Raw genomic sequence first — 22,408 nt, forward strand, 5'->3', positions numbered from 1 at the left:
AAAATGTAAAGCGCAAATGTAAAACGCAAATATAAAACGCAAATGTAAAACGAAAAAATAAAATGAAAAAATGAAACGAAAAAATAAAACGAAAAAATAAAACGAAAAAATAAAACGAAAAAATAATGCGAGCAAAATACGCCAGTAAATACGAAAAAAAGGGAAAAAATAAGCAAACGCATATGGCAATCTTCGGGGAGGTTGCCAAATTGTTGAGATAATTCTTTTTTCGGGAAAATCTTTTTTTTTCCAAATTTGCTAAAAGCCTTTCAGCGATACATGCGTAAGTTGAAAGGTGGAAAAAAAAAAAAAAAATAGCACAAAAAAATGGCACAAAAAATGGCACAAAAAATGGCACAAAAAATGGCACAAAAAATGGCACAAAAAATGGTACAAAAGTGGTACCAAAATGGTACACAAATGGCACACAAATGGTACAAAAGTGGCACAAACAAATGGCATAAAAGATGGCGTGAACGAAAGGGTAAAATATTGGGTCTGCCAAAATGGTCGATTGTCTACACTCAAAGGGGATAATTGTGTTTATTGAAATTCCGGTGGAAAATACATTCCCCTCGTTCACTTTGCACAAATTTTGTTCAGCCAGAGGTACTTCCGCTTTTTCGTTTTTGGCTCTTCATTCCTTTTGCTTCCCTGTTCGTTGCCACTTGGCGCCTCCCAAAATGGTTCGCATTCCATTTTTTTGATTTCCTCATTTGTTGGTACTTCACTGAGAATACGGCAATTGGGCAGCGCGACAGTGCAACCATGCATGGTACAAGTGGGAAGTGGTACAAACGGGAGGTGGTACAAGTGGGAGGTAATACAACCGAGGGGTGGCACAACAGGGCGATGTCACAACCGGGCGGTGGTGCAACCGTCGACTCCCCGGCCATGCCAGCCGATAGGGTAAAAAATATATTTATGCTGTATCCCTGCGAACACTCGTATGCCTCGTGCGCATGCGTATTGGTATTCCCCTCGCTTTGCGTGCCCCGAAAGGATAGCAGTGCACAAGAGCGTACGCAGTGATATACCTTTTCCCTCCCAAAACGTTCTCCACTGCGTTTGGGAAAGGCTCACATGACCCCGCATCCCCCTGAGGAGTACACTCACGGCATGGAAATATGCCCCCCTATATATGTGCACATTTATGTAGTACTTTTTTTTTTTTTTTTTTTTTTAATCCCCCTCTGAAAATTATGCATAAGGGGTGCCATGCCATATGGTGTTTCCAAATTTTCCTCCACTTTAACGAACACAAATAAATGCGCTGTTGTGCCTCCAGAACAAAGCGACCCTTTTTATTTATTTTTAAAACATCAATGTTTAGCATGCACGTTTATTTTCCCTCGTTTGATAATTTTTATCTTCATATTTTTTCTCCTGCTTATTTGTTTTTTTTTTCCTCGTTCAACCACTCACATCCCTGCTTTTATCATTCGGGATGAACCCAGTCGGGCGGAGTTCCCCCCGCTTATTTTCCCCGTGCACCCAAAGAGGGTAAAGATAATAGAAAAAAATATATTTTACCCTTCCTATGCAGATCAATCATTAATCATACCTTCTGCACATAAAGGAAATTATCCAAAAGGGAATGCAACGGCCATGCGTGGAGTGTTCCTCTGTAAACATCTCTTTTTCGCAGCAAGGGTGTAAAAAAAAAAAAAAAAAAAAAAGCGGATAATGCAGTATCCCCTTAGCGTACACGAACGAACCGACGTGACGTAGAGGTGTGAACTTTATACCCGTGCGTAACACCCCTCCCTTTTGCAACATGTGTAACAGTTTGAAGGGGCCGCTTCGGTGCAGTAAGGTTGGCAGTGCAAAACAGCGTTTGCTTTGCTTTTTTGTATCTTTTGTTTGGCTGTTCATTTGGCTTCACATATTTAGCCCTTTTTATCGCTTCGCTTTTTTTCTCCCCCCCTCCTGTGCGCCTGTTCCCCCAAGGGGCAAAATCGACCAGTCGGTTCTTTAAAAATTGAAAAGCTACTTTAAAACGTTTTTCACCTATCACAGTATTTGCCACAATTGCATTTTCGTTTTTTCTCTTTTTCGCTTTTTCACCTTTTCACCTTTTTACCTTTTCACCTTTTCACATTTTCACCTTTTCACATTTTCACCTTTTCACATTTTCACCTTTTCACATTTTCACCTTTTCACATTTTCACCTTTTCACATTTTCACCTTTTCACATTTTCACCTTTTCACATTTTCACCTTTTCACTTTTTTTATTTTTGACCCCACTTAATGAAGCGGCTACATAATAATGCGCATCAAACGGCACACAAAAATACGAATCGACTTGAAAAGGAAAAAAAAAAAAAAAAAAAAAAAAAAAATTGCGCTCTGCAAATGGAATGCTACGTGCAGGTAAAAAAGGAGGAACTAGGCTTCCCCCGGGTAGTCAAAAAATTGAAGCATGCTTAAATGAGGCATGCTAAAATGAGGCATGCTAAAATGAGGCATGCTTAAAATGGGCAGCAGGGGCAGTAAAGCCAGCAAACCCAGCAAAGTCAAAAAAGGGCAACAAAGGGCGGCCCAAAATTAATAAGCAAAAAATAGGGGAAATTAAAATGCAAACGGGAAAATAACACCGCGATTTAAAAAAAAAAAAAAAAAAAAAAAAAGCCAAACTCGCCCAAACAGCCAGTTACAAAAAACAAGTTAAGAAGGAGAAAAAATTAATAACTGTTCAGAAAAATGACCGCAAAGTGACTTCCCATTTGCGCATGCGCCCATTCGCACGCATGCCTGAGAAGGCTAAATCTTCAAAGGGGCCTCAACTGAACTTGATTTTCCCCAGCACGGAGTCGATTTCGCTTTCGGACGTTCGGTCCGTCAGGCCTTCGATCTGGCGCGCGAGCGGGGGGAACAGAAGGTGTCGCATAAAAGTGGCATGAAAAAATTAGCAACAAATGATCGCGCAGATAAGCAGCCACCATCGATCGCGCAGATAAGCAGCCACCACTAATCGCGCGAATGATTGCATTCCCCACGCGCAGAATCGCCCTTGGCTCACCTTCTTTATTTTATCCGCGGGAATGTGAAACTTGCTGCCGTTCTGCTTGATCGGGCAAATGCTGAAGCGGGCGGGGGGAAAAGTCACACGCAACGTGAGCAGCGCTCAGAGAGGGCTCCCCACCGAGGAAAGCACTCGCATGCGCTTGTGCGTACGTACGCACATATTGGGGAGCGGGCGGGTGCAGGCCCCACTCGAGCGCTTTACTTGTCCAGAACGACCAAGGCCACCCTGGCTGTGCACTTCATCTCGGCGCTTCCCCCTGCGGTGCACTAAAATGGGGAGAAGTGTGAATGTCTCGTGAGTGGCCCAGTTGGAGGGAGAAGAGGGAGGAAACAAAACAGAGTAGGGGGAAAGAAAAAAAACAACAAAACAGCGCCCTCCTTTCCGGCACACACATCCGTGAACATAAGGTCATTCACCCCCGTGGGGGAAGCAAATGACGTGCGGCGAAAGCCAACCTCCACAAGGGCCTCTATAAGCTTGTTAATTTCCTTAAACTTGGAAATGTTATCCTCAAACTTGATTATGACCGCGATCAGGCACTTGAGGCATATCAGGTTGTACGTCTTTTGCTTTCTGCGAGGGGAGGGGGTACACGCAGTTTGGTAGGAGCGAGGCATACGCGAGGCACACGCGAGGAACGAGCCATTTGCGCAAAATTCGCATACACATCCCCGTATGTACACACTAGGAGGGCGTCCCCTTCCGCGTCACTCCAATTTCCCTTACGAGGTAATTATCTTCACAAAGTGCAAAATCAGCTTGCTCTCGGTACACGAGTTACATATCGAGAGGAGCGCATTGTTGGCAGCGCTGCTCAGAAAGTCCGTGGACGTCTGGTGAGCCTTCTTCAAACACGGCAGGATGACGTCATCCAAAGTAGCATCCATTCTTTTCTTGCCAATGGAGTAAAATTCGGACAAACATAGTAGGGCATTTTTTGAAACACAAGATCGGGGGCTATTTAACAGCTCTATTATAGACCTCGATATTTTTCTTAACTCCTTTGCATGATTTTCAAAAAATAATTTATGATGATATTTTAAAATTTTTCTTAAGTTAATTAAATTTTCAATTTGCTTGGTCCATTCCTGATCTTTGGTAATTTCTAGCAACTTCGTAATCATCTCATGGATGGTCTCTGTGTTCACTTCGCATTCAAATTCGGTAATATCTTCATACGTCAGGTAGGTAACTGCTTTGTCATTTTTTATCTTCGAGCTGACACTCACATTTTTGGGTACACTCTTATGCGTTAGCTTATTTGGCGTGTTATTTCGAGAGACGCTATTTGCTTCTTTCTCAGGGGGAATTTGCCTGTCCGGCACTTTTAAGTTAGACGCTACGTTCTTTTCGTGGCTTACGAGGGGCATATTTGCCTTTACATTAGCGGGTTTCTGCAAATGTATGGCGCTTCTGTTCGAAATGTGAAGAATGGAGTGGGTCACCTCGTTTTTCTGCGTAATTTTTATTTCCTTCCTGCTGCTCACTGCTCCATTAGTATCTGCAAAACTGCTACGCAATGGAGACAAGTCAGCATCCGCTTGTGGGTTGAATCGATTGGGGCCCTTTCTTCCAAACTGACTCGCGGGTACCTCTTCCTTGGCGTGATCTTCTTCAAGCGCCTTTTTTTCACCCTGTCTTTCTCGCTTGTAAATCACGCAGTGGTCGTCCATCTGGTGGCACTTCTTCAAAGCGTCCCGTGGGGGTCCCCTCCGCAGGTCGGCGCACCGCTCGTTCGTCTTATTCGAAGCGTACGCCTCGTTCGTTTCATTCATCTCATTCACCTCGCTCGCTTCATTCACCTCATTCGCTTCCCCCATGTTGGCATAACTGTAATTCTCAAACAAGCCCTCCCTACACGTAAGACTGCTTTTTTTAAAAGCAAGCTCTCCCATCGAATTGGGGGTTGCCTTATACTTCCCTTCACCCATTTGGCTACTCGGTTTGTCACCTACGACAGTTTCATCCCTCCACTCGGGCGCTGCCCCCTTGGGCAAATACCCATTGTTTAGGGGCTCCTTCGTGGGCTTATTATTTGGGGGGGTACTTTTTGTCCCTTCTCCTTCGTACTGAAATGAGCTATTCGGTTGGTTCATTCTATCCCCCTTTTTCAGGTCAACAAATGATGGGATTCTATGTCCATTCGAGAAATGGCCACATCTTACCAGAGCGTCCTTCCCACCAGGTGTCTGCTCATTCGATCTGAGCAGATTTTCATTATTCGCGTTCGAGTCATCCATTTGGCTTGCATGTAAATCGCTGTAATTCCGTCTCGGTTTAATGAGCAAGTGCCTTTCTTGCATTTTTCCTTGGGTAGAATTATTTAAAGGGTGTATATTTTCCTTCAAAGAGATACCTATTTTGGCTTCATCACTGGCTGTCTTGAGCTTCGGTTCATCAGAGTTATCTCCAGTTTGGTCTTCTCCCTCGTGTTTGTCACTGGTGATGGATACCTTTGGCGCTTTGGGACATGCGGGGTTGCTTTTCTTGAGCAGGGTCAGCTGGTACCGTTGCTGTGGGGGCGGTTAGCAAAGGTGTTAATGGAAGAAATAAACACCCTTGGTGAGAAGCAGAACTCCGTGTGGAGGCCCCTCTACCAGGGGTTCACCCCTCGCGCGGAAATGTGTGTGCAAAAAGGGGGGAAGTAGGGAAGGCAAAAAAGAGAAGAAAACGAATAGGCAAAAAAAAGGAAAAAAAAACGAACAGACGCACGAACAGACGCACGAACAGACGCACGAACAGACGCACGAACAGACGCACTAGCTAGCTGACAACCGCGCGAACGGACGAACTTACAATTTCGTTCAGGGGGGACTCTAGGCTAAGTTCACCGGGTGGGCCAAAATTTTGGTGATTCTTAGCACTGCTCGACTCCTTTATCTTACTCTCCGCATAGCTGGCATTCTTCACTGCGTTCAGACCGATGGCGCTGGTTCGAGTTGAACCAAGTTCTACATTGACAAATAAATTATCGTTTTGCACATTTTGCGCATTTTGCGAATGTAGCGAATGTTGCGTGCTCTGCGAATCTTTCCTCTCTTGATTTAGGTAGAGTAAATCTTCAACAAAAGAACATTCATCGTGCTCGTCAATCGATTTTCTTTTGTAATTTCTTGCGTCTGTGAAGGGGGTGGGAACGGTCGCATGAGTATCGAGGTGGTTTGCTTCACAGTGGAGTGGGACCGACCATATGGCATCCGCCATTTATGCTTCTCTTTAGTAAAGCGATTTTTTTGTACGCCTCCCCCATGATATTGTGCACTGCTATAATTTTGTGAAGTAACGGGGGGGAAGGACAGAAATAGAACTCGCCATGTCACAGCATTTGTTAATCTTTCACTATCGTAAAAATGTGCATATTACCGTCTATGAAAGTGCTCGTGTTGTCTCTATATTTCTTTTCTCCTATAGTAGGCATTTTTATTTCCCTCCTGCGTTTTTTCTATCTTTGCATAAATGTGGTAAGTTGCCCGCAACGTGGAGGAAGCCAAATGGGAAGCGGTAAGTGGGATGCAGCAAAATGGGGGCGGCAAACTGGGGGCAGCAAATTGGGGGCGGCAAATTGGGGGAGGCAAATGACAAAGTGGCCAAGTGACAAAGTAATGCTATAATTTAGGATCTGCGGAAAACGAAATTTCCAATACTTTAAACGCGCAATAAACGACGAAAATGGCACTTAATTCAGTAATTTTTTTTTTTTTCTTACATTTTTATTTTTTCCCTGGCGTATTAAAAAATTTGCACACACTGTACAGTAGCGATATGCGTATGAACATTTTTACGTTTGGAGATTTGCTTTCGCGTATTTTTATGTGGAAATGCTAAGAACATTTTTTTTCACGCCAATGTGTATAAATACGTGAATATGTACATAAATATATGTGTACATATTCACGTACATATGTACACGTATATATTTATGCGTATATATGTATGCGTATATATCCATGTAAATAAAAAAAAATTGGCGCTGCTTCAGAAATGCGAATGTAAACTTCACGCCAAAAAATTATACGAGCCAAAAGAGTTAAGGTGTAATGTTTTACTCTCTGCGGAAAAACTCGATTTTGTTAAGTGCACAAGGGGGAGTAGGAAAATATGGTTGAAGAGTCACTGGGACGCGGACTTTCGTAATCGTCTGGCGTTCATATGAAACCGCTTTCCCAAGTTAAAAATGTTCGTGGAAAGGATGAGCGTTTCATCTTTTGTGAATTTTTTTTTTTCTTTTTAATGTGTCAGTTGGGGTGGCGCGGTGTGTAGATCAGTGGAGGGGAAGGCGGTGAAGTGGAATCGGCGCGATTGGAATAAATCGACGTTAGCGCAAGTTGGCCGACAAAGCGAAGCAACTAAAGTTAAAGCGCAGCTCCCTGTTGCGCTGCGGGAACTGCTAACAAAATATGCCAAATGTGAGCAAAGCCGGTTTTAACGTCTGTCTGAAGGATTTTTTTTTTTATTGAAAGAGAGAAATAACGCAAAGGAGAGAAAAACGTTTTGTATGTAGGGGGAGACCTACAGCAGGGTACCTTTTTTTAAAATAACCATTTTGACTCAAACATTTGATGGGCAACTTTTAAGGCATAACAGGTTTCCCCGGCGTAGTGAAGTGGAGCTTTGTGCTCACTTGAGACGTAACAGCTGTAGAGTTGAATACGCTAAAATTTGTACACCCCCAAATAAAAAAAAAAAAAACAGCTATTTCTGTGCAAACACAGATTGGAAGTGAATTTTTTTTTTTTTTTTTTTTTTTTATTGCCTCTTCAGGCTATTTTCCAACTTAGAAAAAAGCTTTTTAAGCGTTTTAAAATATTTCCCAAAGGGTGAGCGCGCACACGGCGTATGCTTGTGCTTACATAACCATTTATTATTTTATTTTTTTTTTATTTTCCACTTCGAGCTTGAATAATTTCCCGCGGCAAGTAGCCAAAATGACAAATCGGGATTTTTTTTTTTTTAATTATAACCCTTCCAATCCGCGTGGTGAGCTACACAGAGTGAGCGGAATATGACTCAATTCTCACATGTAAAATTAAAAAAAAAAATTTACACTACTAAAAAGGCCAAAATGATTCGTTTTAAGTTCAATTCGGACAAATAAGCCAACACATGCAGAAGGTACACACAGCGAAGAGCATATACAAAATGTGAAGTACCACTATTTTTTGGCGCAAAAATCAAGGTCATTCGAAGTAGCCAAAAAGACAGATATATAAGCCCAATTTTATGCCTGTCCTGTTCATATTTTCAAAAGTTATTTCAAGGCAAGTGAGCCAAAATGCAACATGCAAAAAAAAAAAAAAAAAAAAAGCCCTGTGTGATTAGAAGCTTAATGGCATTTATAAATGCAATGAACTTTTAATTAATTTTAAAGATCATCTTTTCACCCTTGCATTCGAAAAACAACAGCGTTTTTTTTTTTTTTTTTTCTTAAGCCATGTTATTAAGTAGCTAGCCAAAATAATGTGTGCATGTGGACGCATATAATCAACAGCGAGGAAACATTCCACTCATTAATACAGTGGCTATTTGAAAAAAAAAAAAAAAAAAAACTACATGTTAGCTCAAAAATGATGAATTAAGTCCTCACGATTTCGTTTCCCTTCGTTTCTTTTGATTGCTTTTGATTCGCTTTGATTCCTTTTGATTCCTTTTGATTAAATTTGATTTCTTTTGATTTCTTTTGATTTCTTTTGATTTAATTTGATTCCTTTTGATTACATTTCAACATAATTAAACACACATCAGTTTGTTTCGCTCCTTTCACCCTTTTTTGATTTGATTTAATTTCATCTTTCATGACGAACGAAAGTGTCTTTTTTTTTTTTCACCTTTTTTTTTTGTGCTGAAAACTTCGAAGCAATTAACATTCCTGGTTATTCATTTATTTATTTTTTTTTTCTTGCACTTGCACACATTTATATAATCATGCGAACTTCTTGTGGACATTCACTTTCACCGATTTAGTGTTTCGATTTTGCTTCACTCGATATGATAGCTTAAACATTCGCAGCATTTGCAGTTCATTCACAACATATGCTTTAACCGACGCTTCAACCGACGCTTCAACCGATGCTTCAACCGATGCTTCAACTTATGCTTTACAATTTACGATTTGCCATTTAAGCCTACGCTTTTTCCCAACCACATTGACAGCGTTACATTTTAAACCCCTTCCCCCCGGTTTTAAAACTCGCTCCCCCTTTTGTTAACTTCATTTTCAACCCACCTCTTTTGTGTGTCTCCCAACATGAAATCATTTGTGTGTTACGTCGGCCTCATCGTGGCCTTGGCTCTGCAGCTGCGGGCCATCCAGCTCAATACTAACAGCCTCAACCCAGTCTCATACGTCGAACGTAAGCGCGTCTGTCAGCGGGTGTATCGGCGGATGTGCCAGGGGGTGTACTCGCGTGTCTCCTCATCTGCCTGAGCTGCCGCACAAACGTGCCACAGCCCCGCAGATACACACACGTCCAATTTAAGTCGAACTTGACAGAGGAAAAACAAATTCATTTCCTCATTTTTCAATTATCCTTCCTTTTTTTACCCCCCCTTACAGTTGGCAACCACCTTTCGAACAAAGTGGGAGCGCTATGGAAAAGTCAGTTAGACTCATTCGTAGATGTCGTGTCTACCAGAATTGTCGACAGATTGGAGAATGACATATCAAGCAGTGAGGGAGCGGAGAACATGATGATTCTTCTCGAGGTAGGAACCTGAACGTGTGGTGGGCAAACGTGTCTGTATATGTATGGGCATGTGCTTGTGTGGAACTATGCACACACCGCTTTCCCGCCGTTAAATTAGCTTCCCTTCTATGAATGCCTCGTAACAATTGCCGCTATATTCCCCCTTCCTTTACCCCTTCTTTCGCAGAACGATGCTGAGCTCTTCGACACGGCAGCATATAAAGGCCACAACATGTCACTCATCGAAGACGAGTTTATCAAAAAATTGAAAGAAAAATTCCACAACAGCAAATTCGGAAAGGGTTTAAAAAAGTTGGGATCCAAAGTTAAGGCGAAACTATCCGATTTGTACAAAAAGCACAAACATAAGCTGAAGCACTTCCTAAAGGTTATGATCACCGGTTTGGTTATCCCATTGGCAGTTAAGTTCATCCGAAAGCACCTGAACTTGTGGAGAAAGAAGACGTTAGAAGCGACCAAGAAGCTTGACGATGACGCAAGAAGCGTAGCCAACCCAGTTATTATTGCGCTGTACGACCAGTTTCAGCAAAAATTGGAGGAGTACGCCGCGGAGAACCAGTTAAACGCCGATAAGGAAATGAGCGTGATGGACCAGCTGCAGTCGGAGAAGAAGAGCATTGAGAATATCGAAAAGCAGGAGAAGCAAATCCTGCAGCAGTAGGGGTCGCAGCGAAGGCAGCACCGACAGCAGAGACAGCAGAGACAGCAGAGACAGCGGATGTTTCACATGTTGCAGAGGGAAAAAAAGCAAAATAACAAAATAACGCGCGAGGTGTGCTGTGCAGCGCGCAACACCACCCCCCCATCAGTCCTATGACATAACAACTGCCCGGGCCACGTGCGCCGGTGCGTGTGCTCGACATTCGCCTTAACCGAGCGACACACGCGGGTTTTTATTTTTTCGTAATTTTCCGCCCACCTGTCCATTGATGCGCGCACTAATCCACCCATTGATTCGCCCATTGATCCGACCAATGATCTACCTTTTGATCCGCCCACTGATCTGCACACCCGATTCGTTTTTTTTGTTTTTCTCACTCCCCGCGCGCATGTCCCCCTGCGGCCACCAATGATACTCATTTTTACGCGGCCTCCACGGGGGTACACGGGTTTTATGTACGTGCACATGAAGAAACATACAAGCCACACACGCATACCTATGCTCACATATACGTCTGCGCACCTAGCGCGCCGGTGTGGGGGGCACTTCTACACCTAGACACTTCGCCACTTCGCCACTACGACACTACGAACACCCTTTGTGATTGCCACACCTGCGAAAACGGGCTGTGCTGCGCGCCTGCACATGGTAACGCTCTTCCAGAACCAGGACCGTCACTACTGCACCAGTTAATATTTGTTGCTCGCGCGTTATGTTTTTTTTCCCCTTTTGCCGCCTCCCACTTTTTAATACCTTCATCTTTTCACCAACTCGACTCCATTTGATTTTAATATAACTCTGATTCAATGAATGAGCAAATGAGCGAAAGAGCAAATGAGCATTCGCGCAGGAATTTCAAGCGAATGCATACAAAGCTAGGCGTTGCGCGGCATGCATATCCCGCCGCGTGAATGGTAAAAGGCGAGGTCACTTTGCATTGTGAGCATATTTAGCCCTTACCCCCTGAAAACAGAACAGCTCCCCCTTTTAAAATGGTCAACTGCACGGAGGCGAATGAAAATGGGAATTCACCTTTGTCCACTTTTATTTCTGTAAAAAGAAGAAGAAAGTGCAGCGGACATGCTTTCCCTTTTATGTGGCTTCCCCAGTGCACATTTCGCCCTGCGCGGAGTCCGGTGTGTTGCAATAGTGCGCGCTGTTTTCTTATTTTAGCGTTTTTTTTTTTTTTTTTTTGTTCCTCTCCGGCGGGCAGTAAAAAAGTGAGAAAAAGAAAATGTAGCATCCCGTGAAGGCAAGCGCCACACAATAGTAACAACTCGAAAAGGGTTAAGCAAAAACATTTGTGAAGCGGTTAACGGAAAAGGAAAAAATAAGGAAAAACAATTTAGTGCATCGGTTGAACTTTCCAGCTTAAGCTATTTCCCCCAATCTACATACAATTCTGTGGGGAGGTATTTCTTTTTTTTTTTTTTCCTTTTTTGACAAGTTAAAATTTGTGCATAGCTGAGGGTGAACCAATTGCGAACATGGCAGAAAATGAGGCCGCTAAGGAAAGATCCCCCATGGGGAACTTAAGTAAGGCTGCCAAGCGGTGACACATTTTTAGCGGCAACGTGGAGGCAATTTTGCAAGCGCTCCACGATTGTATGCCATCCGACTGTGGAGGGTCGGACGCTGGAGAAGCGCCACTCCGGGGGGTACGACAAGAATATGCATAGACATCAGTGACGTACATGTGCGTGCCCTTTTTTTTTACACTTTTGCAGAAAGGAGCCTAACAATGACCTTGTATTTCATCGGGATTTCCACCGCGTCGTGGTTCATATGTACGACGAAACGGAGGAAGGAGTGGTAAGCAGGAGTGGCGAACAGGGGGGGCGAACATGAGGGCAAGCGGGAGTTGTGCAGGGGTGCGACCGCAGAGGGGCAGTCCCCACGGTTCACATGACCATGAAAGCAATCCGACGGCTTGCCAACGCGGGAAACACACACATTGATTTCTTTATCCCTTTTACGGAAAAAAAACATCTCGTAGGGCTGACATAATGCTGGACTACGTTCATCACAAGAGGTGTTCCTTCCTGTCCAACTCGTGGGAGCACTTTTTGAGGAGACTCAAGTCATGACGAATTTTAGTAGCCGCCTGTAAATTTGTTCTTTTCCAGCGGCGGCAATGTGCATATTGGGCGGGCGTTTAAAGGGAGGACCGTTAGTTGTTCATTTTTTGCATTTTTTTGCATTTCCTCCATTTTATCTTCTCCATTTTAAGATTTTTTTTTTTTTTTTTTTGTTTTTTTTTGCACTCCCCATTTGGTGACCATCTGGGGGGGGATAAAAGACCGCACATTTCACTCGCACAGCATTGCATTTGCTGACCGGGATACTCACCTTTTACAAAACCGCTAATGGTTCATCCAATTAGGAACACCAAAATATGACATAATAGGCGTTGCCCTTTTAAAGTTGTATGCATTAAAAGGGGGAGGGGCATAGGGCGGTGTTTCCCTCGAACCATTTTGATGACTCATGGTGGTTTAGAGGTTAATCCGTTTTGGCGGCTGAATAGAGTGGTACACACATCGAAAGGTGTTCATATGCTTTTGCATTTTATGACAATTTTTGGATCATCCGCAATTGGGTCTTTTCCTTTTATGCAATGTTCCTTTCGCTACGTGATAAATGGTTGGGATGAAGAGGTTGGCCCTGGTGTAGCGAAAGAGTGAGATAGCGAGTAGACAGACAGCACTTAGCCTTTTACACGTTTTTCGAAATGAATAAAATGCGGTGCACTGGTTCAGGTTCCATAAAGGGTGTGTGTTGGGGAGAGGTCACATGTCCCCCACTGCTTGTACAATGTTAATTTTTCCCGCTGCTTTTTTTTGGCCCCTCCACCCCCTCAGCTACAACATATTTACGTTCGCTAAAGCGTACATTTGCCGCCATATACGCGCTTAAGTAATAACTAGCATGCGCATCAACATGTGTGCTTCTTCACCATTTGCTTTTTTTTCCCACTAAAAATGGGATGAGAAGCGTATAAATGTTCTGCGCCGGAGGAAAGTCTTTTTTTTTTTTCTTCCACTCATTTTTCATTTTCCCCCAACGGTGAATTTATTCAACTTTTCGCGAGTAGCAACTTTGGTGGCACAATTTATGGAGAAGAATTTTTTTTTTTTCTTCTTTTTTTTTTGTTCTTTCTTTTTTTTTTTTTTTCTTTCCCCTCCTAGGCAACCCCGCAGCGTATGACTATTTAGCCAAAATGTGAAAGAGTACACCCTCGCCCGTTCGGAACGCATATCCTACACTGTTAAAGAAAAACAAAGAACAGTTTATCGGCGAAGATGTTCCTTTTTAAGCTAACGAAAGAGGGTACCATACATACCGCCTCCTCCTTGAATAAACCCCTTTTGTGTAATTTTAAAACGAGCAAAAATGTCAACATCGGCAAATTGATAAAAAGCAAAAAAATAAAAAGCCACGAATTAAACAAGATAGAAGATGTGGAACTTCTCCTACAAGAGAGACACCACGACGTTTTTCAGAGTTACCCAACAATTAAAAATGTGCACAAAATTGTTGACGTGAAGAACATTCCTGTTTTTAACAAAAATGAAAATCCGGACAACATCTTGAGCAAAGTGGCTCTTCACTTTGGAGGTACACACACGTTGTGCTATGCACAGGGGGTGGTGGTTCGTGCGTGTGCAAAAGAGTATTTCGAGGGTGTAGGGCAACCTCGCTGGTGTATAATTCACACGTGTGAACGTACGCACACGAGCATACATGTACGAATAACCATTTCATTTGCATCTTCCCTCTCACCCCTTTGCAGACTTGTCATACCTGCGAGGCGACGCAGCCGTGAACGGAACAAACCACATTTTCGAATTGACGAAGGAAGGAAACGGGTATGACTGTTCAGGCAACTTTTTAAAAACATGTGGAGACGCACTCTTCACCGAAATAAAAACTGTTCGAGAGCAACATAAAGGAAAAGACATACTCATAACAAAAGGGCATAACAGTGCATACAAATGCATTATACATGTGGTCGAACCGTACTATAACGAAACGGAAAAGTTAAGAAAGTGTTATGAGGACATCCTACAAACAGCAAAAAGGAATAGCCTTAAGACGATTGTTTTTCCTCTGCTTGGCAGTGGTATTAGCCTCTTTAAAAGGCACGACGCTGTCGTGTGCTGTTTGGAAGGAATTTACGAATTCATGAAGGAGAAAAGAAATATGAGTTCAATTGACAAAGTTGTTTTGTGTACAATCACAGACTCGCATTGGATGCTACTGAGAGATTCCATACCGCTTTACCTTAACGTGACAGCAAAGTGAACGCCCACATGGGTCCGATCCGCTGTGTGCAAAATTTTCTTTTTTTTTAAATGTGTAGCAATGGTTGGGACTTTTGGCTAGCCAGCTAGCTATGTAGCTATCTAAGCGTGATATACATATACATACATACATACATACATACATACATACATACATACATACATACATACATACATACATACATACATACATACATACATACATACATACATACATACATACATACATACATACATACATACATACATACATACATACATACATACATACATACATACATACATACATACATACATACATACATACATACATATATATATTTTTTTTTTTTTTTTTTTTTTTTTTTTTTATATTCCCCCCAAAATTACCTGCGCCGTTCATATTTTTTTTTCACAATTTTGCTTTTTAAAACAATGGACCTGCATCAAATAGGAGCATTCTGCCCGTACGTAATGCTGCATTATGCAAATTTCAAATATTTGAGCTTTTACGTAGTCCCCACTTTGCGCTAAAATGTGGAGGATCCATATGGACAATATGAAAGTGCTTAAAAAGGGGGGGTTGTACAAACGAATTGGAAGAAATCTTTAAAAGGAGTCAAAATGGACAAATGGATGGCCAGTAAAAAAAGGAGAGTACACAAAAAAAAAAAGAAACATTTTACAACTTATTTACTTTCTGGTAAAGATAAAAACTTACAGAGGAGGTTTTCCTAAGAACAAGTTCTACGTTGAGAAGCAATCGTTTAAACACTTCCACGTTTTTTTAATTTTAGAAAATTCGTGTACATCCCTTCTTTTTTTTACCTTTTCGAGTGTGTGTCACAGATCGACGCGACGGGGGAGGCCCCTTTTGGATATGTTTTTTTTAAACGTTTCATGGGCTTCTTGCCAGATAGTTTTGAACGACGTGCTGCTGTTCCCTGTTTTGTTCATTGCTTTGCGAGTTGGCAAGCTGGATAAGTTTATGGGCTGATCATCTTTGAATAGGCATGACCACCAAACGTAGAAGCCCTCAAATTCGTATTTTTTTTTTAAATTAATACATAAAAATGTTTCTTCCTTCTCGAAAGAACTTCCTTCAAAGTCGAAGTGTAAATTTTGATTATTCACTTCATTAGCGAGGTGAAAAATGTCCTTCCAGTTGATTTTCATGTTTTTTATTTCCCACAGTTGGGTGTCTTCATCCTCGCTTACCTTAAAGGGGAATGGCTTATCAATTAGCACTTCCTCGTGGTTGGAAGTGCCATTTGTGCTTTGTGCACTTGCAATATGTGCTGCTTCTCCCTGCTTTGCAACCTTTTTAACAACCATTTTATCTTCCTGCATTTGTACGACTAGCGATTTTGCTTTCGTGTGCAATGGCAAGGCGATGTAAGCGTTAATTTCTTGTATCGACTGATTCCATATGTACTTGAAGGGAACGACGGCTCCGTTGGTTATCATATTTTCGAGATTTCTTTTATTTTTCAAAGCGTCCTCGTTCTTATCCGTTTGGGCAGCACCATTTTTTGTCGCCCCGGGAGAGGCACTTTCGACGTGCGGTTCGGTCTGTTCCTGGTTAGCGCTGATGTGCGGTTTGGTCTGCTCCTGATTGGTACTATTACGCACATCTGCGCCGTTTATTTCTCCATTTTCACCTTTCAAAATGGTTAATCCGCTAGGCGACAGCACAACTTTGTCCTTCTTCCCTAGTGTTGTTAGTTGTGGCTTTCTTCTTTTCCGTTCGTCGTCTGACGAGCTCACATCGATTTGGTCAAACTTGGAATAATTGATAGGGCTGCTCATCCTGGGGGCATGGCTGTTTTTTACGTTCTTCCAGTTGGTCCTGTAGGTGCCTTGTCGAGCGTTCCTCGGGGAATTCCTTCGTGTAAAGCGGTTACTACGTTTTAAGCGGCTTCTACGTTTTCTGCTTTTTCTGCTTTTTCTGCTTTTTCTGCCTGTTCTGCCTTTTCTGCATTTTTTCCAAGTCCCGCAAGCTGCTTACAGCACCGTGGCAACGTGCGAGAATATTTGCGCTCAGTATAAACGCTCTATTTTGGCATTACAATTGTGCTGAAGTGGGAAACGTGGTGTGGAACCAGTTCGCGAGGGATCGCTGGTCTGGTCACTCTGTGCCCATTTCTCTACTTCTTCATTCCCTCGTGTTGCCGCCTTCCAGTAGGTAAATTTTGCAGAGCGTTATATGTTGTGTCCTCTTCGTTTTGCAAAAAATACGGCGCCAATTTTTTCCCGCAATGTATAAAAAATGAGGGAGGGGAAGGGGCTCTCTAATGCTATGCGGACGAAATATAATGCATACCCCCTGCGCATATGCGTAAGTATGCACGCCCGTTCGGCCGCACTTATCACTAGCGCCACATAAGTCACCACGCGAGCAACGACCAGCGCGCTTCCTCCATCAATGGGAAGCGGTGGGATGCCAAGCGAGCAGTTGTGCAGACGCACAGTTGAGCAAGCACAGATCTGAACGAATGAATTGCACGCTGGAAGTGCGCTCCTTCTGTTATGATGGCCGTTCAGTGCGCCACTCCGTGCGAATTCGTTGGCCCTTCTCACGCAACTGCAGTTCGTCCGTTCGACGAAAATGCTTACCCGCTTTTTTTTTTTTTTTTTTTTTTGCGCAAGTGTAGCTATCTCGTACGTTATATATTTACCGCTAAGTAGTTATCCCTTCTTTGTTCCTTTGTTCCTTTTTTTTTTTTTCTGCTTGGTAATTTTGCCAGTCGTTCCAGGTGCGTGAGATTGGTGAAAAATGCGCCCGGGGTAGGGAGTTCGTTCGCTCCTTATGGAAGGGCACACGTAAAGAGGGGTCCCAAAGGAGTCGCGCGTCCGTATGCAGGCCTTACAGGCTGATTCGCCGAGCATACATGTCACAACCAATTAATGATGCCCCTTGGGGGGAAAAGGAGAAAGTAACCGTTTGAGGCTTCACAGGCGTGTAGTGCCATAACAAGCCAAAGTGAAAAGGCAACTGTGGGGGAACACCACGCAGGAATATCCCTTTACCCCCCTTTTTTTTTGTGGAGAAAACCAAAATGGGCGATATATTTTTCTACATAGACGAAATTGACAACCTGTTGGAGGACTACAGGAAATTATTAATCGATTTGAAAAAGGAATCGGAGCGAAATGATGAAAAGGCAACGAAAAAGTGTTTGGACGATATTCACTTCCTCAATGAGAGAATAAAAACAGCCAAGGATGCTCACTTCATCGAGATGCGTAATTTACCAGAGGAGGAACAAAATAATTATATTTTAAAGATCAAGGGGAAGATGGCCATTCTGGAGGACCTCAACATGCAGTTTGATTTTCTCAAAAGCAAAATTCTGTATGCACAGAAGGAAGCCAATCGACTGAAAGAACAAAATAGGGTCAAGTACGTAACCCCCAAGGATATGGAAGTTCGGGGGGACTTTATTCAGGACCAAACGGAGGATTCTATTTTTCGAATGAAAATGATGGTAAACGAATCGGAGCAGATAACGAGAGATGCTGCGGTCAAATTAAATGAACAGACTGAAAAACTGAAAAGGGTAAAGGACAAAGTGGATGACGTCGACACGAATGTTTCAAGTGCAAAGGAAACTTTGAAGGAAATAGCCAAAGAGGCTGTCACCGATAGGTTTGTCCGCTTCCTCTCCCTCCTCATATTCATCGTTTTGATTATTCTCATTACGGTCATTTCGATTTCGAAGAAGAAGTAGCAGGGGGGGCACTTCCGCGTTGTGTTATGCATTAATTGGTTTATTTTTTTATCGGTTTATTTGTTTATTTATTTGTATATTTATTTGTTTATTTATTTGTATATTTATTTGTTTATTTATTTGTATATTTATTTGTTTATTTATTTATTTATTTATTTTATTTTTTTTTTTTTTGTTATCCCTTTTGGTGAGCTACCCCCACGCGCAGTAGACAAAGCGAGCAGGTGCGCCTTCTCCTCAAGGCGGGGATCCCCGTGTGGACATGCCGCTACGCTTATGTATAAGCCTACTTCTGCAATCACGTATGTGTACACTTTTGCAGGTGTATGTGTGTGTTTTCCTGCTTACCCCTGTGTGGCATTTGGTTTCCTCGTGCCAGTTTGCTTAAAGGAGCCACTTCGCCATTTAGGGGATTTCCCCGATTTAGTAAAAAAGGCAAAGTGTGGGCCCACGGCGGGATGGGACAAAATGGGGCTGCGCACATTTTGTTCGCGTTTTTAAGCTGAAAAATATCTCTCTTTTATTTTATTTTTTTTTTCTCTCCATTTATTAATTTGCGCATTCATTTTTTAACCACTTTTTTACCACTTTTTAACCACTTTTTTACCACTTTTTAACCACTTTTTTTCCACTTTTTTGATGTTCTTATGCGTGGTCCACGGCACAGAGCTGCCCCATGCCATTACACCCCATTCGACTGGTAGTGACTTTTTTTTTTTAAAACTTGCCCTTCACAACATTATCAATTTAGCATTTCAATTTGGCGCTTTTAACATCAACGGGAAGGGGGCATACTATTAACACACATGATATTTTTTTTAAAGAATGAGGAGAGGGCTATTACAAGTAGGTTGGCTACCTGGAGAAGGAAAAAAAAAAAAAAAAAAAAAAAAAAAAAAGGCGTACAGTATAGTACAGCACAGTGGGGAAGCACTACCTGGAATAGGAGGAGGAAGAAAAAAAAAAAAAATGCGTACAGCACGCTAAGCACACTCTACCTGTGGGCGTACTTTTTATTTTTGACGAAGGAGCACGCGTACCCATTTTGTGTGGCACTTGCCTATGGCTTAGAATCGGGGTGGGTGCAAAAACGCGTACACGCGTGTACGCAAATGTACGCAAATGTAAGCATATGTACGCATATATACGCGCATGTACGCGCTTGGTTTTCTTCCCCGATGTTATTATTACCGTACGCGTTCTACGCGCTTATGCTTGGTGCGTCCATGGGTCTGTCCACAGTTCATCTTCCCTCCTAGGGAGAAAAAAAAAAAAAAGAAAAAAATAAAGAGGCAAAACAATCTTTCCTACAAGCGTGTACTAGACGCACTTTTGCTTACGTAATTGCTCATTTGTGCTTTCTTGTTCCAGATGGAAAAAAAAAAAAAAAGGAAGCGATAGTAAAAAAGAATTTGGTTACCTCGTAGGGTACGCATTTTGGAGGATACTCCTCGCGCCGTATCGTACCGTATCGTGCGTATCGCACGTACCGTAGCGTACTCCTTTTGCATGCAATGTGATGTAGGCATACTTTTCTGTACGCATTTTTTTTCTTTTTTTTTTTTTTAACTTCTTTTCTCTGTGCACGTTTTTCTCATGCGTGTATGCGCTTGCGTCAACACGTTAGGAGGAAACAACATACTGAAATGCTTGTCAAAAAAAAAAAAAAAAAAAAAAAAAAAAAAAATATTATAGTTAGTCGCCAACTCGTTATAGAATGTAATTAAATTAACCCATGAGAATACACGTCAATGAAATGAAAGAAAAAAGCAAAAACATGGGGAAAACCAAATGTGTGTATTTTTGAGACTACGCATAAGTGGAAGATATGCAAATTCATATTTATGCTCGTGAGCACCAGTAAGTATTCACCTTCTGGTGCCCATGAAATAGCTTTGCAGAGAACACGCCGGCTTGCTTGAAAGGCGTTTCTACACCCGGCCCTTTAGCCTGTTATACCCTTTGCACAGCAGGGGGAGGAAAAGCCAAGGGGTGACCAAAGCGAAAAGGGCTAAGCAGCCAAAGTGACAAAAAAGCAAAAAAACGAAAAAACGAAAAAACTAAAAAAACGAAAAAACGAAAAAACGAAAAAAACGAAAAAGCGAAAGAACAAAAAAACTATAAAAACGAAAAAACGAAAAAACAAAAAAACAAAAAAACTAAAAAAACAAAAAAACCAAAAAACAAAAAAACCAAAAAACAAAAAAACCAAAAAAAAAACACAGCAAACCTATGAAAGCTGAACAAAGCAAACATTTTCTTTTCACCACCACTTGTAGAATGTGCACACTTCTCCCGCGCCAACTTGCATTTCATGTAGGAGGTTAAGAGATCACCTTCTGTGGCTTTCCTCGCGAGGGAACCAGAAGTGTACCTCCACGCCATTCCTCCAACTGTTAAGCAAACAGCGCCAGGGTGTGCAGCGAGCGCCTATGCGAAGGTGTGCCCGTAGCAGTTTCGCAGCTGCGTCCCGCGCCCACCCGTGTGCGACGAAAGCCGTCGATTGGGGGGTCACTCTCGGTGGAACAAAAAAAAAAAAAAAGTGTACTACAGTGTAGTAGTGTAGTACAGTGTAGTAACGTAGTGATCTGCATTGTCGTGTGAACTGCATTTTCGTGGTGAGCCTCAGTGTAGTGAAGTACCGTAGTCAACTGCATTGTCGTCGTGAACCTCAGTGCAGTGTAGTGTAGTATCGTAGTGTAGTATCGTAGTGTAGTAGCGTAGTCAACTGCAGCTTCGTAGTCAACTGCAGCTTCGTAGTCAACTGCAGCTTCGTAGTCAACTGCAGCTTCGTAGTGATCTGCAGCTTCGTAGTCAACTGCAGCCTCGTAGTGATCTGCAGCTTCGTAGTCAACTGCAGCCTCGTAGTGATCTGCAGCTTCGTAGTCAACTGCAGCTTCGTAGTAATCTGCAGCTTCGTAGTGATCTGCAGCTTCGTAGTCAACTGCAGCTTCGTAGTAATCTGCAGCTTCGTAGTAATCTGCAGCTTCGTAGTAATCTGCAGCTTCGTAGTGATCTGCAGCTTCGTAGTCAACTGCAGCTTTGTAGTCAACTGCAGCTTCGTACTGCAGTGCAGTGCCCCAGCGGGAGCGACTGCGCCGAGTGGCTACAGCTCGCGTAAGGGCGCTTCGGGTGACCGTACCGGGGAGAACTCCAGCACCAAGGATGGAGAGAGAATCCCCCAAGGGCGACGACTCCCCGGGGGGGCCCTGGCCCCAGCAGGGTGGCACAAGTGCCAACAACTCATCCCGCAACACGTCGGAGCTAACCGAAAAAGATCCCCCAATAATGCTCGAGCAGGAGAAGCTAAACAAAGCCCTCCACAAATACTACACCAAAATAGAAAAATCGGGGAATGGGAGAAACGGATCGGGGCAAAATGGGTGTGAGCAAAGTGGGGGTGAACAAAATGGGGGTGAATCAAACGGATGGGAACAAAACGGATGGGAGCAAAACGGATCGGAGCAAAACGGATCGGGGCAAAACATATGGGAGAAAAACCGATCGGGGCAAAACATATGGGAGCAAAACGGATGGGAGCAAAACGGATCGGAGCAAAACGGATCGGGGCAAAACATATGGGAGCAAAACGGATCGGGGCAAAACATGTGGGAACAAAACGGGCCTAGACAAAATAGGGAAGAAGAGGTAGACGGCGACTTTCACAAAGCAGCGACGCTAAAAATGGGGAATCAGGGGAACCCCGGAGAAGCCAAATCGATCAGTGGCCACCACATTCACATTGAGAGGATAAAAAAGGATAAAATTTTTTACAACTCAATAGGAGATATGTACAAAGCTGTTTACGAAGATCAAACTGATGATAATGGAGACCCACTAGCGAACTCACGACGTATGTCTGCTCCCAGTTCGTTGGTGGATGACTTGAACGAGTTGACTGCCGCGAATGGAAATGCAAATGGGCTAAGTTTCAATTCGAATTTAAATTTTCCAATGCATCTTTTGAAGGAGGGGAATGAACATCTGAACCCTAGTGGAG

At 42.8% G+C, this 22,408-nt stretch overlaps 6 protein-coding genes across 6 annotated transcripts, besides 11 other annotated features; 4 read left to right on the plus strand and 2 right to left on the minus strand.

Annotated features, from left to right (window-relative positions):
* Positions 1-2,783: 2,783 nt before the first annotated feature.
* PVX_118035 (hypothetical protein, conserved) lies at positions 2,784-6,233 on the minus strand (the record flags this gene model as incomplete). The annotated part of the gene is made up of 6 exons (XM_001615849.1): positions 2,784-2,855; positions 3,024-3,084; positions 3,231-3,295; positions 3,485-3,602; positions 3,756-5,542; positions 5,826-6,233. 6 exons carry the CDS (start codon positions 6,231-6,233, stop codon positions 2,784-2,786), a joined length of 2,511 nt encoding a protein of 836 aa, XP_001615899.1.
* Positions 3,856-3,885: a microsatellite.
* Positions 4,302-4,405: a microsatellite.
* Positions 4,646-4,669: a microsatellite.
* Positions 5,289-5,316: a microsatellite.
* Positions 6,234-7,146: 913 nt separating the features above from the next.
* Positions 7,147-7,259: a microsatellite.
* A 230-nt stretch (positions 7,260-7,489) lies between these two features.
* Positions 7,490-7,578: a microsatellite.
* Positions 7,579-8,350: 772 nt separating this feature from the next.
* Positions 8,351-8,411: a microsatellite.
* Positions 8,412-9,273: 862 nt separating this feature from the next.
* Positions 9,274-10,394, plus strand: PVX_118040 (hypothetical protein, conserved; the record flags this gene model as incomplete). Its single annotated transcript, XM_001615850.1, has 3 exons — positions 9,274-9,379; positions 9,583-9,731; positions 9,900-10,394. 3 exons carry the CDS (start codon positions 9,274-9,276, stop codon positions 10,392-10,394), a joined length of 750 nt encoding a protein of 249 aa, XP_001615900.1.
* Positions 10,395-11,597: 1,203 nt separating this feature from the next.
* PVX_118045 (hypothetical protein) lies at positions 11,598-12,781 on the plus strand. Its single transcript, XM_001615851.1, has 3 exons — positions 11,598-11,930; positions 12,122-12,206; positions 12,391-12,781. The coding sequence occupies exons 1-3, from the start codon at positions 11,882-11,884 to the stop codon at positions 12,479-12,481; spliced, it is 225 nt and encodes a 74-aa protein (XP_001615901.1). The 5' UTR covers positions 11,598-11,881; the 3' UTR covers positions 12,482-12,781.
* Positions 12,219-12,241: a microsatellite.
* Positions 12,782-13,696: 915 nt separating the features above from the next.
* On the plus strand, positions 13,697-14,699 carry PVX_118050 (hypothetical protein, conserved; the record flags this gene model as incomplete). Its single annotated transcript, XM_001615852.1, has 2 exons — positions 13,697-14,012; positions 14,188-14,699. The coding sequence occupies 2 exons, from the start codon at positions 13,697-13,699 to the stop codon at positions 14,697-14,699; spliced, it is 828 nt and encodes a 275-aa protein (XP_001615902.1).
* Positions 14,700-15,520: 821 nt separating this feature from the next.
* Positions 15,521-16,899, minus strand: PVX_118055 (hypothetical protein, conserved; the record flags this gene model as incomplete). The annotated part of the gene is made up of 1 exon (XM_001615853.1): positions 15,521-16,899. The coding sequence occupies exon 1, from the start codon at positions 16,484-16,486 to the stop codon at positions 15,521-15,523; it is 966 nt and encodes a 321-aa protein (XP_001615903.1). The 5' UTR covers positions 16,487-16,899.
* Positions 16,428-16,459: a microsatellite.
* Positions 16,900-17,600: 701 nt separating the features above from the next.
* Positions 17,601-17,652: a microsatellite.
* Positions 17,653-17,736: 84 nt separating this feature from the next.
* PVX_118060 (hypothetical protein, conserved) lies at positions 17,737-18,408 on the plus strand (the record flags this gene model as incomplete). The annotated part of the gene is made up of 1 exon (XM_001615854.1): positions 17,737-18,408. The coding sequence occupies one exon, from the start codon at positions 17,737-17,739 to the stop codon at positions 18,406-18,408; it is 672 nt and encodes a 223-aa protein (XP_001615904.1).
* Positions 17,952-17,977: a microsatellite.
* Positions 18,409-22,408: the final 4,000 nt, after the last annotated feature.

This window comes from Plasmodium vivax, chromosome 12 (genome assembly GCF_000002415.2).
Source record: "Plasmodium vivax chromosome 12, whole genome shotgun sequence".
Taxonomy (NCBI): Eukaryota; Apicomplexa; class Aconoidasida; order Haemosporida; family Plasmodiidae; genus Plasmodium; species Plasmodium vivax.